Here is a 17858-nt window from a genome sequence, read left to right as displayed (position 1 = left end):
CAGCCACATGCATCAACCCAATTATTCAGAATTGAAAGTGAAACCAACCCTGAGGATCTGGACTTGAGTGTTAAAATAAAAACTGTCTAATGGATCCACCTTAAATCCCACAAAAAAAGTTCAATATTAAGGAAATAAGGAAGGAAGGAAGGAAGGAAGGAAGGAAGGGAGGAAGGAAAAAGTAAGACAAGTAGACCAAAGTGATTTCTCTCAGCGCTTCGAGAGCCAGCACCAAGAGAAGACCCTGCTTCTGCGAGGAGCTGCCTTAGCGAGTTTATTTACAATTCACAAAATACAGGTGTTGCTCTCAAACAGCGTTCAAGCATTTCACATTAGTGTCGTCATCCGACAAACCACAACTTCCTCTCTCTCTATATCGCTCTGTCTTTGGTTTCCCAACCTTGAAACTTGGCGTCACACGAGCAACACTCCTACAATCAGTTTTAAATACTCTTTATGCATTTCATACTTGTATGGTTTGTCCGAATTTAGAATAATCCAGCTTTTCCTTTGCTGTTACCTTCCAGGTGAAGATTCTGTAGACTTTCTACAAACACCTGAATTCTTACAGCACAGTCTTGATAAAACTTTGCAGTTTGATATTTGTATAATTCAACATACAGGTTAGCTTCAAAACATAGCTGGTTAGAGAGTTTGGGCAGATCTATATATTTGTCCATATTTATTATATATAATATATATTATGTACAATTTCATTTTCTGTTATGGCTTCAGAACACAATATTACACCTCTATATCCGAGGATGTGTGCGTTGGATGTGTGGCGTCTAACTGAAGGCGTGTGTACAAGTAATACTTTATTCTGTGTACTTGTTTTAATGTCAACGTTACTTTTTTGTCCTAAAAATGACAAAGAAGTTGCTGTTAAGTGCTCGGATGCTGTGCGTATTAACAATAATAATAATGAAACTAAACATAAAAGGTGAATACTCATGTTGGTTTGGTTCTGTCCGTAATTCTACATACTGTGTATGTATTAAAATAAAAACAAGAATCCTTCGTTTCTAAACACGTTGCTGAGTGAAACAGGAACATTTCAAGTTTATATTTTGTTAACCAAGGACTCAAAATGTTTAAAATTTTAAATGTACCAGCATGAGACCACCACCACCACCACTCTAACGGCTAGACCCAGTGACAATCCTTCACATGTGCGTGGTTTAGAAAGCAGCCGGTGCAAAGATACTGAAGCCACAACGTGAAACGGTTAAAGTTTCATGTTGTCCTTCAAAGAAATCTGTGATCTGGTGCTAACCAGGAAAAAAAAGAGTTATTTTGCTCAGTGAGGCTGTGATGAGATCAAATCTGGTCAGTCGCTGCTGAGCTCTATGAAACTGATCCAGTCCACTTCCACTCATCCAGTCACTGTAACACACACACACACACACATATACATCACATCCACTCAAGTGTTGAATACTTGAGTAGTTTAAATCCTAACTAACCTTCCTTCCTCTGAGTTACTGTATTCTAACTCATCTGATATTGCTGATGGTGTACCCTCCAGCCGTTTCTACATTGTTTAGCAGTAGAGCTGAGCGCCCCCCTGTGGTCAGAAGGTCATATGGTAGTAATACTTTCCAGGAGTGCAACATGTCTTAAAGCGGGGGGGTAGAAAGGATATTTTTGGCATCATTGGACAAAAATTCAATAATAACCTTTCAAGAAACTTTCAGAAATGTAGAACTCCTCTTTAATCTCTTTTCAAGCTTTAGAACATCTAGCCAGCGACGGAAGACTTTGGCCAATCACAGGTCATTTCAGAGAGAGAGCGTTCCTATTGGCTGTTCTACAAATACAGATGTGCGTGCACGACCTTTCAGACGGTGAAAGCCTGATTCAACGGCGGAATATCCTGCAGGAGAAGTTGCTATTCTACACCGCAGAGCAACCCCCCCAAAAGAAAAAAAGAAGATGGACTTATCAAAAAGAGTCGGACAATATCGGCGAAGCGTTTCAGAGATGGAGAGAAAACAGTTAGCTAATAGCCTGCTGCGGCTAGCGCTGTGAGCTAGCCTCACGGCTACGGCAGCTAAAGCAGTAGTTGCCCGGTGAAAGCATCATTTTCTCTCCATCTCTCTAATAGAGAGCCAAAGTCCCGCCCCTTCCGGTGGACCTTATTTCAGAAAAAGTATGAGCGGTAGTCAACGGAGAGATGAATATTTTTGAATTGGTCCATGAATCACACTTCTGATGTTTGTACATTTAAAAGATCATTTTGCAAATCCAGAAAGTCTCAGTTTGTTGTTAAACTGTTGAAGTATCAGACTGTGAAAATACGTCTTTAGAAAGACGACACACCGTAAAGTGTGGTAGTGACGTCTCTCTCTCTGAAGCTACGATGTCTGAGTGTTTCCTGCTGGGATGAACTCACACCAGCAACACGTCTGATCCTTCTTTCTCTTCCTGACTGATAAACAGACCAGGAGTCTCTGATAAAACACATCAGGTCAGATAGCGGTTCATCTATGCATGGAACAGAGTTAAGTTAAGTTAGTTAAGGAGCAGCCATGACGGCTACGGTTATGGGCTGAACAATTAGCAACACTTTCTGTCCATCGCCGATATCGTCAGAACCTCCAATCACAGTGTGTCATCGCAAGTTTGCAAAGAAACCAGGACGGTAGTTCTCCTGGAATTGCCGCTATGTGACGGCATCGGGATCACAATCGGGATGATGTTTGAAATGACTAGTACTCGTTACTGTATGAAGCGCGTGCATGTGCATGTGCATGTGCCCGTGCTCGTCTGGTGGGAGGGGCTGAGGACAGACAGGAGAGCTGCAGGATGCCGGCTGGATTTTGAAATGCTGGCATTTTTTTTTTACTTCTCCAGAAACCTGCCTCCCGGAGGAGTTACCACTTGACTCACAATATGCTGAAAAGGTTCTTGTGAAATTTTTGCCCAATAACACCAAAAACAAACGGCCTCCCCAGCTTTAAGTACTTGAATAGGGATGTCTCTGTACTCAAACACAGTGCATTGTAACTATGAGGTTAAAGTAGGATCTCTAGCCCTTTTCATCCTTTTGGGGGGTATGTATAAAACATGCTACAGTTTCTACACACTTCATTGGAAGTGAACGTAAACACCAGCAAATCAAAGCTCAAAGTCGGCTCTTTAACCTCAGAGTCATTGTTTTCTTTAATCCAATGTGCTTGAGTTTCACGGCCAAAACTAAACTGTCTCAACACTAACAAGAGGAAGGAGAGGAAGTGAGCAATTCTTTGTTCAAAAGGCCAAATTCAACTTTGCTTTTACTGTGTTACTGTGCGTTACCAGGCTCCATGAATAGTAAGCTTTTTCACAGAGAAAACACAGACAGTTTGTCAAGTTGAACACTAAAATGAAAAATAGTTAAAGCGTCAGGTTATAGTTGGGCGAGTTTAGAGAACTTCCTGTCAGACAATTCAAGGCCCTTTTCTTACCGATGGGTACTGATGGACATTTCGTCAACTCCTCATCTAGTAATGAAATATTCATGACCTGTCCTCACCTGCTAGGAAACAGATCAGGACGTGCTTCATACATCTCCGGAAACTAAATTACATTTTGCTCAAAGAATCTTAAATTCTGGAGCTCTTGAAACCTTCAGATGTATGGTGATCAATACGGATAACCGTGATCATTAAACCTTTGTGTTGATATCTGATACCTAATCCTACAGCCGGGTGTTTATTTGTCGCCGTCCCGATCTCCACGCAGCCGTCTCTCATGCTGCCGCTTGGTGATGATGTATTTGAAGAACTCGTAGACGGACCAGCTGATGGCCGTGGAGGGCATCTGGTAGATGATCCGGGCTTGGACGCCTTTGAAGAAGGCCGGCACGCCACCCATCCTGTAAACCGTCCGAAAAGCCTCGCCAAGACCGGAGATGTAGCGGCTGCCGGTGGCCGACGCGGCGGCCGCTCCGACGGCTCCGGCTGCCGTCGCGGACTCGGCCTGGATCACATGTATGGCCTGAGCCTCCTGCGTGTTGAGGAGGGTCTTGCAGACGTCGAGGGGAGTGGTGGCAGCGGCGGCCAGGGCTCCGGCCAGCGCGCCCGACACGACGTGGGAGGAAGGGTTGTACTGTCTGTGGGGGTTGAGGAGCTCCTGGAGGTACTCGTAGGTCATGAAGTGGAGCGCCTGGAAGGGCACGTTCATGGTCAGCTGGGTGGTGTAACTGCGGTAGAAAGCGGCCGGGCCGTCGTGCCTCAACAAAGACCCCATACAGTGAAGCACGCCTCGGTACGGAGAGTTGAACATCTGCATTCGCTGTTTCACAACTGAAGGGAGAAAAGAGGGGAAGGAGAGGAGATTAGGAGGGAAAACAACAAGTATATACTTTACAGTGTAAAGTATATACTTGTGTAAAGTTTACACCATTCCACAAACAAACAGGGAACTGAAAAGAGGAACTGGGAGGAAGGCAGGAACACTAGAAAAGGAAAAAGGAAGTGTAACCAAACTGATTTTGAAAAATATCTCTAATTGTCACCAATCCTGTGCATCCCTAGAAAACATGATATGACCAGGGATGTGCTCTAAAAGGGTTAAATGGCATTTTTCAATTCATCTCAACTTTAACTTAAAAACAAGTAGAATCAGAAAAATCTCATCAGAAAAATGACCTTTATCATGAAATAAGAGCTGAGAAGATTTATGTTGAATGTTTTTTTGTCTGTAAATCTTTCACTCTGAATATAAACATAATGATGATATATACTAATACATAGAAAAAAACATCAACTATTAAATAAATACATATTTCATAGTAACTATGTGACTATTAGACTGATTTGCTGCAGGAGCATTTGGGTTTAGGGCTGAGTCTGGAGCTCCACCAAGTGTCCTGATGGTAGAATAACACCATCAGAGGGATTTCCTATGAGGGTCTTTGAAGGACAACTTCTATAAATAGACCAACAGGAAGTCTTCACAGTGCAGAATATACCACGTGTGTGTTTGTGTGGGTCAGGTGAGCTGACATAAGTAAAGACGGGGGGGGGGTTTTACCTTCGGCTGGGTTCATGACGGCGTCGTGCAGCACTGTGGCCATGCAGCCCGCCGCTCCTGCAGAACAGAGGAAACAGAGAAGAGGAAGTTAAAGCCTCAACCACAACAACCTCCAAGCAAGCGCCTTAAAAGGAGTTGTTAAATGTTATTTTAGAAAAGTGAGTACGTAACGGTAAATTTGACCATGACTGAAACGTTTCATTCTGTGTGTGTCTGCCGGTAGGCATCGTACCATTTGCAAAGTGGCTGTTGGCTCCAGGGTGAATGGCGTCACTGAGCGAGAACTTGATCTTCTCGTAGCACGCAAAGTAGAGAGCGTGGGCGGGCCCCGCCCCCACCGCCAGTACATTCACACCTCTGATCGGCCGCCACACGCCCTCCGTCCGCACAATCTGCCGCAGGGCGTCCATCACATTCCTGTAGCGCGCTCCTGGCTCGGGGTGCAGGCTCTGCATGCGGGTCTGGTGAGAGAGGAACAGACGCACACACGTTAATAAATCAGATATTAAGTCTAATTGTTTTTCATAAAGAATCTGCTGAGTCATAATTCCTAGCTTTACAGAACTAGAGAATTCTTTTGAGATAAATATCTGATGTTCTTACAAAGATTTACAATGAGAACAGAACAATTTGCATTTCAAACATCAGTCGTTCAAAGTTCAGGATGTCAACTGTCCTGATAATACTTGAACAACGCCGTCTCCTCTTTTTTTGTGTGATTAGAAACACCCGTTGAATTGTACTTATCTTAATATATAAGCAATTTATTGTTTTAATAAAGATTTCTGCTGATCCTCAGTGGAAGCCCTTATCAGTTATGTGTTTCTGTAATTTGTTACACTTGTTTTAACATTAGTTTTTCTTAGTGTGGCCTAACTGTATTTTGCAGTGCTTTATATTTATTCAATTACTTTATTCTGTTAGAACTAAAACACTTCCACATTTGAAAGGCACATTCAACTGATGTCATAAGTGTCAAGAACATCTTGGGTAACAACATTTGGGAGAAGTGAAACCTAGACTACGTCAGATCCAGCTCTGTGGTGGGATCCAAATGATCCTGAATTTTGGGATCAATTTGATCCAGATTTCTGCCTCAAATTTTGAAACACCCAAATGCAGCATTTTGTCCAGATTAAAGGAAGAATTGGATAACCAAATCTGGATCCAAATCTTCAGGATCAGAAATCTTTGGATCTGCTTTGAAATACCCAGTTTTCAGATCAGAATTTAATCCAATCCGACCGCTATAATCCTGTGAGGTCATTTTTGAAATACCGGCCCCAGATGATTGATCATGTATGAGCAAAGTGCAAAAAAACTGAAGACAAAACCAGCTTGGATGACCAACACAGGCAGCAGTTTCACCACACACACTAGATTGTGTTTCTGAAAGTCTCTCTGAAAGTCTGTCGACTAGAAATCACACCAACTTCCCCTCATGTTCATTTAAAGTGTTGAAAAGAAACGACTGCAGTCAAAGTCGGCAACCACAAACCACAGAGCGGTGCACGCAGCCAGGAAGTAGTACTAAATAAAACACTCAGCCCACCACTTGCATTGCTCAGATAAGCAGCACTGTTTGCTCAGGAACGTCAGTGAATCTGTGCATGTGTGAATAAAGCCACTGAATACCGGCACAATAAAGAAAATAAATTCCAAAGCTCCCGAGCAAGATGGTGCAATCTTCAAACTTTTCATAACATGCAATAAGTGACTTTCCCCGTCCTCCACCCTCCCCTCATGGGTACATATTTACAGGAGAGGAGGGAGCACGGCTGCCTCCTACAGGCTTACATGGACATTCCCGCTCTCTGCTTCTGGGAAATGGAAACTCACAAGGAATGTGCCCAGTCATCCACGATGTGAGCAGTGTATTCAAGTCTGGTGGGGCTGTTTTTTGTCTTTTTTTGTTTGTTTTTGGAGCACAAAGCAGTGCAATTGCTTAATCCAAGACTGAGAAAGAGTCTGATAAGTTCTACCAAAAACAGAATCAGGTGTCAGTGAACAAAAGACAATGTAGAAAGCTTTGTGTTCATGTCACTTTTTTCACATCGTAGCTTGACGTGTATTACGAATCTGGGGAAGTACAGCAGTTAAAGCTTGCAGGCAAACAAGACAACTGGTGCTATTTTAAAGCTGCATTTGTCAACTCCTGACGACCTCAGTCATGCAAACAGCAGCTATGGAGTCATTGACTCACTCATGTGACATATGCTATTATCAATTACTAATTGCTTAGGGGAAGAGAAGGAGGCCATGCAAAATATATGTATTTAACACTTTAACTACAAGATCTGAAGAAGATTTATCTTCATCTTTGGTAGCTGTAGTGATTTTTGTGCTTTAAAAATGTACTATGCATTGTAATCTTGTGGTGTATTAATATTTCAACCTTTAGGACAACAGACACAAACCTCTGGGACTAAAACAAGGATTTCTGAGGGACTAATGTTCAACCTGGCAGCTACAGCTGGCTCGGACCTACAGCAGCTTAGTCACAAAAGATCCTTGATTTGATAGGATGACAAAGGAGATAATACTGGTAACATCTACCATCCATCCATCCATCCATCCATGCCTCTGCAGTCAAGTTGGTAGAGCAAATCTACTAAGTGAAATAACAGATTTCATTCCTTGGGTGCCTGGCATTACAAGGACAGTACGAATGTTTTATTTTTATCTTTATGCCACAAGCGCGTCTCACTGGGAAGGTTTTCCTTTAGTTACCAGACAACATGGTGCTCTTTATTTTTGTGCAGTCTGAGAAAAAAACATCCACATAGTGAGACAAGAAATCTCAAAATACAGTTTGTGTTTTATAATACAGCCACATTATGTTGTGCTTTCCTTACTGTTAACCAGACTGTTACAGGAAGCAACAGACATTTCTACAAGGAAATAAATCTCTGACATTTATGTGTCTTTACAGACGTCATCGTCACGTCAATGTCCTCAAGTTCTGTGTTGTTGTTAGCAGGGAAACCAATCAAGTTTAAAACCAATAAGTCTGTATTTTCTATTTTCTACTTCTGATGAAATCATATTTTTGTTCTGTCTAGTAATGTTTGGCAGATTAGTATTTAGTAAATGGTGCACCACAGCTCATTGATAGAAACATGGGTGTTTGTCTACACTATTAAAAAGGACATCTTGTTGTTTGGTTTTTATTGTTTTTGCCAGGCAACACTACCCTGGAAGAAGTTATTTAGACAGTGTGGATGTTTGACTCAAATGGAAAAAAGGGGATTTATGGATACCCTTGCCTCGGCAAGGCACTTAACTCTCAATTTCTCCTGACGACCAACAGAAAAGAAAGTCCACTCCACTGATTTTACACATCAAACTATGTTTACAGGTCTTGGGGAGTAGGCTACATATATAAAGTATTTTGTGGCTCCAGTAGAAGCTGCATGAATAAATTAAATGATAAAGTTAGAAAATGAAAAAACATCTGGAGTTAGGCTGCATCCACACTAATACATATTTGTTTTAAAATGAAAACGATCTCCGTCCAGACGAGTGTTTTAGGGACGTTTCAAAATTAATCTCCGTTCATAGTACCACGCCTGAAAACACATATCACATGACCATTCAGGTACACTGTGCATGTGCGTGCCGGTGTAAACAGTAAGCGGTACGCGGTTGGTTGTTCAGTTGCAGAAAATACTACAAAAGAAGAACAGCAATGGTGAAAAGTAAGACCAGAGATTTCTTTGCTTGAACCGACGACGAGGTGGAGCAGTTACTGAAAGTAACACACGAGTATAAGGCGTTCAACGCGGAGGAAACCACAACAGATGTCGTTTGTTGTTGTCGTTTGTAGTCCCTAGTATAACACCCCGGATCTCCAACTTAACTTAACACCAGCTGAAACTCCTTTTGTTAACAATAAGTGGTTGAAGATCTCACTGTAGTGATGGAGAAGTGTTCTCATGGTGCTGTCAGTATACGTTGACACTGTTTGGTCAGAAGTGAAACAGGATTAAAAATTACAACCAGAAGAGAACAGCATTGCTTAGCCCTTGGTTTTAAGTTACTTTGAAAACCTCCTCCGAGCAACGAGGAAACAGAATCTGAAATTAGTGGAGGGAATCAACTACTAGATAAAGATGTTGGCCAACCTGCTGGGCAGCAACAAGGAACTAAGATTGTGACGACAGAGAAATCTTGGGATGGAGGAAGTTGCCCACAAAGCATTACTGTAATTAAAATAAACTGGCTTCCTTACGCGAAAAGATTTTCACCGTCAAACATTTGTAATGCACTTCCTCCTACTGTGTGGCTGAAACAGGCAGCGACAGTCTGGACTGAAAGAGTAACAGAAAAAAAGTCAAGGAAAAAAAGATCTTTCACCTCTTCTCTTACGTTAGGATCACATATCTTACTTCCACTTTATTAGGCACACCTGTTCAATTGCTTGTTAACACAAATAGCTAATCATCCAATCACATGGCAGCAACTCAATGCATTACGTCATCTAGACGTGGTGAAGACGACTTGCTGAAGTTCAAACCGAGCATCAGAATGGGGAAGAAAGGGGATTTAAGTGACTTTGAACGTGGCATGGTTGTTGGTGCCAGACGGGCTGGTCTGAGTATTAAACTGCTGATCTACTGGGATTTTCACGCACAACCATCTCTAGGGTTTACAGAGAATGGTCCCAACAAGAGGACATATCCAGTGAGCGGCAGTTGTGTGGACGGAAATGCCTTGTTGATGTCAGAGGTCAGAGGAGAATGGGCAGAGTGGTTGGAGATGATAGAAAGGCAACAGTAACTCCAATAACCACTCGTTACAACCAAGGTATGCAGAATACCATCTCTGAACGCACAACACGTCCAACCTTGAAGCAGATGAAGACCACCCGGTACTAGCACCGGCCACTTTATTAGGTACACTGTGTACCTAATAAAGTGGCCGGTGAGTGTATGTACTAATTTACAAGACAAACAACAAAACTAAACCATGCAGGTTTTTGTTGTACAGAGATTTCACAACCTGAGATCCTGCCAGGAGGACGTGTACTTCACTTGAATTTTAGGTTTAATCGTGCTTAATTTTTTGTCCAGTGCTTTCTATAAATGAGGAACTCATGTCAGCATTTGGTGTTTGGCAAGCTGTTTTAACATTCTTGAAAATCCACAATAACAATTCACATTTATACTGGTGCATTTTGAGAAGTCATAATCACCATGTGAGCATTTAAAATGACAATATGTCTATCGTGACATGACAAGTAACATAAATTCAATACATATCTATTTTTACTCACACTGCTGTTATTCAAAACAGTATTATAGGGTCATGTAGCTCACACATTGTGAATGAGAATTAGAAATAACTATAATTCTGTCATGTGAGTCGATATAATACTTTCAGACATCTGAGAACACCACAATCTGCTGTGCATGATGTGACTGATGCAACAGTTTGCAATGGAAACTGCTCTTACTCAAGGAGTAAGCAGGTTCGAGGTGGTTTTGCTATGAATTGGAGGAACTAATCATCCAGGAATTTGTAGTGAACAAGAGCTTGTTTTATTGATTGTAGCTCAGGGAAACCACTGGTACCACAAACGGTTTGCTGTTGAGCTCCTTGTGTTGTATCAGAAGATGAAGAACAGTCTGGATAAAGAGCACGTATGTCCGAACATAAAGAATAACCAGTTGTAGACAGTAAGACTAACTCGCATATGGTCTTGATGTCTATGATGAAAAGGGGGTTACAGTGTCAGTCCAACTGCTTTTCAGAAAAGACTTTGGTGTTGAGATATGTTTTGGAATCAAGTAGCTGAATCAGCATGAAGGTCTGATGTGAGTTAACTTTCCAAGGAATGAGTGAGTCGAGTGAGTTAGCGGTAGTTTGGCTCATGTTCAGACACAATAAATGTTCCTCATTTGACAGAGAATCTGTGTTGCAATTGCAAACTAAAAACTAATACTGCAGAGTCTTATGCTTATATTCATAGTATAATGTTTACACAAATAGTGTACAGATAATTGATGTTCTTTTCCGGTTTGTACAACAGGAAATAAACATAAACCAATACACATAAGCAAATCTTTTTCAACAATATTTTTGTTTTGTTTTCCTGTTCTCACCACCATCTAACAATTGGTTTTAATTTCTTCCACTTGTATATAGCGCCTCGATTTATTTCTGTTGCGCACTGCATTGTGGGACAATGGTGTCCTTCAAACCACGCGCTAAATAAAGTGAATTTAGTATGCATAACAACATCTTTGAATGTAAAAGTCTCTTTTCCAGTGTAAGCATGCTACATACTCTTGGTTGGAAATAGTAAGTAATGTGTAACTCGAACACAGCGAGAGTAACACAGAGCACAGAGAGGTTGGGGTCAAATTTCAGAGATGTGTTTGAGAGGGACCCCACATGCACATCTGTCATATTATGTAACACGGAAATTGCAGTTAGGTAGTAAAACAGGTTTACTACTAGTCTGAATGCAGGCACATTAAAATTAACAGGATTAATACTGAATCTGTGTCCACTCCACTGTCGATATGGTTATTTTATTACATTAACGTGGACTGATATGGTTGAGTAATCATAAAACTATCCAGTTATGTAATCTATATTAGTTTACAGTAAATACACACACTCAAAGATGACTGATTGGTAGGACAACTGTGGCCAAACCAAGGTGTGCGTTATTTCCAAGAGTTCATCCATCAATCCTCTCGACCTGTGACTGATGACCCACCTGTGTTAATCATTTACTACCTCTATCTCTTCACGATGGACTTTCTACATGACCTCCTCTGACAGCTTTCCGATATACATGTAGTATTCATCTTTGATTAAATAACCTATGCTAATTTTTGCTAAATCCTTGTTATTTCAGCCTATGATTCCCATCAAACAATAAATCTGTGCAATATTAATACACTGAATGTTAAAGACATTTGTCTGTGCAATATATCCTTGATGAAATATACACCTCAAGTGCAACAACCTTTGTTTACATTGTATTTCTTATATCTACCCTACCTCCTATTTTATAAGTGCAATTACCTCTGTTTACATTACATCTATTTTATATTTTATACCTCTAGTGTAACACTTCTGTTTATATTTATTTATCACATCTACTCTACCTGTTTTATTTGCTTTATAACTGTGTGTGTGTTTTACCTGTTGTATGTTTTATCTGCCTCGTTTAGTCTTGTCAAGTATTTGTTTTAAAGCACTGACCAGAAGTGGCAACTGGGAATCTCGTTGTATTTAATACGATGACAATAAAGCTTTCTATTCTATTCTATTCTATTCTATCAAGTAGCATCATTTGACTAAAAAGTACATCGACTAGTGTTTAGTTTGGGATTAACAGCAATAACAATGTCCCTCTCAGACTGAAGTGACAGGTGGCTATACATCCAACTGAATTAGAACTGTGAAAAGATTCAAGTCAGATGTATCATTCCACCTGATAGCAGAAAGCAAACAGCCGGTTAAGGATGTGTCCGATAATGGGAACATGCTAATAGCTACTAGCTACATGTAGCATGCTAGATAGCATGCTACATGTAGCCTACTAGCTACATGTAGCATGCTAGATAGCATGCTACATGTAGCCTACTAGCTACCTGAGAGAAGACTCAACTGTCAGTTTGTTGTTACATAAAAATATATATATATATATATATATATATATATATATGATATATATATCAAATAAATAAATATATAAATATATATATATATATATATATATATATATTTATTTATTTATATATATGAATGCTGAACTGCAGGTAAACACACGCACTTGTGTTATGAGATTCACTTTGACCACCTTGTGTTGCATTACTTCCTGTTTGGGTTATATGTTAGTTAACTGACCTCTGCTAGCATGTAGCCTGTTAGCCTGCTAGCATGTAGCCTGTTAGCATGGTTAGCACTGTTAGCATTTAGCCTGTTAGCATGTAGCCTGTTAGCCTGTTAGTCTGTTAGCAACGTTAACCCACCGGTGGCTGCGTCCCCGGGGACATCAACACAGCAGTGTGTGTGTGTGTGTGTGTGTGTGTGTGTGTGCGCGTTACTACCTTGACGCAGTCGACCGGGTACATGAGGCAGTGCTCCATGATTCCCGCTACAGATCCAGCCAGCATGTGAGTGCTGGTAGCGGCTCCCTGAGGCAGACCCTCATAGTCCGCTTCCTGCTCCAAGGAGGAGGAGGTCAAGCTGTCCGGAGCTGCTCGGTGCTTCACCGGAGAGGAGAAGTCCTGTTCCGCTGAGAGAGAGCCGGTGAACCCCCCCGAGGTGTCCAGCATCCTGCCGCCCAGCCAGCGGAGCTCTGCTCCGGCTGCAGCGCCTGATACCCGGCTGTCCACTACCGCTGTCTCCATGGAAACGAACCCGTCCGCTTCCATCCAGCTGAGACAGAGGTTAGTCCGTAGAGTGTGACCAGATGGACGACTCCTGAGACCCGGCTGCTGGTGCAGTCCTCCCGGCAGTTCACTGGGTGTCCCGGCCGGCAGCTTGACAGGATTGGCGGGTCGCTATTGCTGCGCGGCAGCTGGAGACAGTCCGGGAACCGGGACGGACCTCGGTGGGTTTGACAATTGAGTCACGCTGGAAGCTGAAGCTGATTGGACAAGCTGACTGTCAATCACTGACAGTTCCCTCTGATTGGTCAATTCTGTCTCGTAATGAGGCGGGCGAATAAAGTGGGCGGAGACTCAGCGTCAGTGGGCGTTGACCATTTTGTAACAGCAGGAGGTCACATGTGACGTCACATGTCTGTACAGGAAGTGATTTAAACAGGACCGTGAACAGGAACTGCTCTTTTTTATTATTATCTACTTATTTATTTATTTATTTATTTTTATTGTGTGTGTTTTTTTTTCTATTATTTTATGTTGGTTTTGTTTCATTTCTGTTCTCATTTTATGTTTGTCACAGCTCTTTGTTTATGTTGTCGCTATGCTTCTTTTGTATGTGAATGTTTTTAATGTTTTCTGCTGTTATTATGTATACTGTAATTTTGAAATAAAAAAATAAAAAAATACATATAATAATAAGAAATAAATTTGTTGAAAAAAAAGGACCGTGAACAGGACGTCCCACAGATGAATGAATTTACAACCAGTACAATAAACCAGTAAAATCATTACAATAACAAAGTTATTGTTCTCAAAGATGAGCAAATAACACAATAGTTGTGGTCGGATGATTTTCTAGTAATATAAAGAGATCTTTGGCATATTTGGATTTCATTAATTTCAGGGACTTAATATAGAGTTGAGTTTCATTATATATTCTTATATATTTAAGAATTTTGCCTTATGAATAAGGAATTTGGCTAAAATGACTCAAACATTAATCATTAGGTCCATTTTTTTGTCTTCAAATAAAACACCAAAAATAATACTATTATTATCAATAGCAAGCATTGCTGTGGATTTGCTTCTTAACCATTCCATGAAATGTTTCCAGAACAACTGGGTATGGGAGCATGAAACAAAGAGATGCTCTGTGGTTTCAATATCTCCTTTAAAGAAAATGCACTCCTTGCTCTCAAAGCCAAATCTTAACCTTAAAAATTCACTGGAGGGGTAAAATCTATTCATTATTTTGTAGTGAATTTTTGTTTTGTTTTGGGTGGGACAGGGTTTTTGAAGAACAGCCAGCAGGGGGCGTATCTGGACTGTTACTATACTCAGAGAGAGGTGGGAATTAAGCCATACAGTTATTATACCTAATAAACAGTAAGAACTTCCATACAAACAAATTCCGAACTTTCAATTATCATAGTCCTATTACAGTCCAGGCCTTTCTAACAATATATATATAAACTAAACTTTAAAAAAGTAGCAGTTGACATGTCTTTTTCCTACAGGTCACATGTATGTACGGGAAGTGTTTTAAACAGGACATCCCACATTGGAATTGTGACTTCATGCATCCATGAATTGTAACCACAAAAATGTACATAACTTTGGACTTAAAATGTTTTGCAGAAAGCCTACAGTACAAGAAAACAAAAGAAAGATGGAACTATATTCACATTGGCCTTGTTAATTCCTATCTATTTACTCATAATAATGTTCACTGTTATAGTCGGCCTGAATGAAGGGACTAGTGACAATCATAAACTCTAGAAGTTGGCAAATCATCTACAGCTTTTCGATCTATCTATCTATCTATCCATCTATCTATCTATCTATCTGGTAGTAGTACATTTTACCGGGATAAGGAAATAATTCTACAAAATATTAGCCATTAACCGAAAAATGTGTCGTCCTAATATGACACAGATACCTCTGATCAGTCAATAATAAAATGCATAATCCCTGCAAATTACCACATTTTACAAAATTGCATCAGCATTGTAGCAGTTGTAGCTTCTGAAAGTATATATATATATATAGTACATACAATGGCCCAAATATGCCGTTGTAAAAAGAGTTGGTAACACTTTATAATAACCATTATTTAGAAATGTTAAATTGATGGTTAATTAAATTTAGTTAATAGTTATTTTACTCTTAACAATCAATGAAATGATAACTAAGAATGTTAACTAATTATTACTAATGCTTACATTTCTGTTATTTTATCATTAGTTTGTGTAATATGAAATAATTAGTTTAGAAATGTTATATTGTCGCATAGCTGATGAGAGACGATAACTATACTATTTATCAACAGTTTATTGTTGCACACATAACATTTTATATACTATATTAAGTATTTGTTTGTGATTACCAAATTATTTGTAAACTTTTAAGAAATCAAAACATAGATAGATGTACCAGAAACCAATTATTAACAATTAATAAAGAATTAACTATCTATCTAAATAGTGTTTATAGATACTTTACAAAGTGTAGATATATGCCACTACTTTTGTTATGAAGTCATCATGTGTAGTTCTGTTTTTCTTCCTACAGCACCTGAACGCAGCAGACGTTCACGTCCAGCCTAGATACGTGATGACGTAGCCAGGACAGCACGGTTTCTACTCTGGCAGCAATATCTTATTGGAGTAATTTTGTTAGTGATATTGACTTACTATTATATATATACAAAACTACACTTTTCTAGGCAAGTTCCCAGATATCGTACAGACAGAAATCCCTGTGTATATATATATATATATATATATATATATATATATATAATACTAAGTCAATATCACTAACAAAATATATATATATATATTTATTAATCTTATTAGTGATATTGACTGGAAGAAAGTTTGGTCCTTACCGCAAAAGTTCCTTCTAACAAATCAGGTGAAAGAGGTGTCCTTTAAGTCGATCCACAGATTCTATCCAGTGAAACATTTCTTACAGAAGTTAAAGAGTGACATATAGATGTAAATTGGTCCTTCTGTGAATCACATCCTGAAACTCGCTCTCATTTATTCTGGTCCTGTAAATTTACATGTGAATTGTGGAAAGATGTCAATAATTATATACTTGTTAAGATTTTCTCAGATTTTTCACTGTACCATAGAAATATTATATTTGGTTGCTATGGTTACAGTGACAAAGACTAATGCATTTTTTCTTATTAATTAAATTTTAATTCTCGCGAAGTTTCACATTCACAAGCGTAACTTTACCAAAAAAAGCCTAATTTCTTTTATTATGAAAGAAATGGAATTATATCTGTCAACAATTTCTTCCTCACAAAACAAAAAAGCAATGAAAACAATGAATGTATGCAATATCTTTAAAGTTTTTAAGTGAAATTATTGTCATATTCTCGGGTGGTCTTTTTTTTAAATTATTATTTATTTATTTTTATTTTATAGTGTTTTTTTAATTATTATTTGATGTTGGTTTTGTTTCATTATATATATATATATTTATATATATATATATGATAGTCTATGATAGTCTATTATATTATATTATATATATATATATATATATGATACTCTATGATAGTCAATGATAGTGTATTATATTATATTATATACAGTATATAAGATAAGATAAGATAAGATGAACGTTTATGAATCCCTGGAGGGAAATTCAGGTGTCAAAGCAGCAACATCAGCAAACAGAGTGAAACAATAATAGAGATATAAAAGATACAGAGTGAATGGGTGAACATAGTGTGTACAGTCCGTCAATAAATAAATGTAGAATGTGCAATAAATAAATGTAATATGTACATATGTGCAGTCAGCAATAAAGTGGTAAATAGGATGTATAGTGTAAAGTGAGTGTAAAGTGCGCCAGATAGTGCATGTTAAAAGGTAGATAGTGCATGTTTAAAGTTCTTAGAGTCCTAATAGTTGTCATATGGGGGTCAGCCTTGGTTGTGGAGCCTGATGGCTACCAGCATGAAGGACTGACCCAGGCGCTTTGTGTTGTGCCGAGGATGGATGAGTCTGTGGCTGAAGGTGCTCCTCATCTTGACTAGCTCATCATGGAGGGGGTGGGAGGGGTTCTCCAGGATAGCGTCCAGCTTCCTCCTCATCCTGCCCTCTGCCACCACCTCCAGATCATCCAGCTCAGATCCAACCACAGAGCCAGCCTTCCTCACCAGCCTGTTCAGTCTGTTGGCATCCCTTGTGTTCATGTTACCCCCCCAACATACCACAGAAAGAAGAGAACACTGGCTACTACAGACTGGTAAAACATCTGCAGCAGCCTATTGCATACATTAAAAGACCTGAGCCTCCTCAGGAAGAACAGTTTGCTCTGTCCCTTCCTGTAGAGGGCCTTGGTGTTATCAGTCCAGTCCAGTCTACTGTTCATGTGTACTCCCAGGAACTTGTAGGTGTCCACCACCTCCACCTCCTCCCCTCGGATGGTGATGGGAGTTGGGGGCCTCGTGCTCCGCCGGAAGTCCAC

The 17858-nt window shown here is 39.7% G+C and overlaps 1 protein-coding gene across 1 annotated transcript; it reads right to left on the bottom strand.

Moving 5' to 3' along the window:
* Positions 1-208: 208 nt before the first annotated feature.
* Positions 209-13592, bottom strand: LOC141765219 (mitoferrin-2-like). The gene is made up of 4 exons (XM_074631291.1): positions 13089-13592; positions 5252-5480; positions 5020-5076; positions 209-4289 (listed from the first exon to the last, which is right to left on the bottom strand). Exons 1-4 carry the CDS (start codon positions 13413-13415, stop codon positions 3697-3699), a joined length of 1206 nt encoding a protein of 401 aa, XP_074487392.1. The 5' UTR covers positions 13416-13592; the 3' UTR covers positions 209-3696.
* Between the last annotated feature and the right edge of the window lie 4266 nt (positions 13593-17858).

Source organism: Sebastes fasciatus, chromosome 3 (assembly GCF_043250625.1).
Source record: "Sebastes fasciatus isolate fSebFas1 chromosome 3, fSebFas1.pri, whole genome shotgun sequence".
Taxonomy (NCBI): Eukaryota; Metazoa; Chordata; class Actinopteri; order Perciformes; family Sebastidae; genus Sebastes; species Sebastes fasciatus.
The sequence above is the reverse complement of the archived record's forward strand: the minus strand, read 5'-3'. Positions and strand labels throughout refer to the sequence as shown.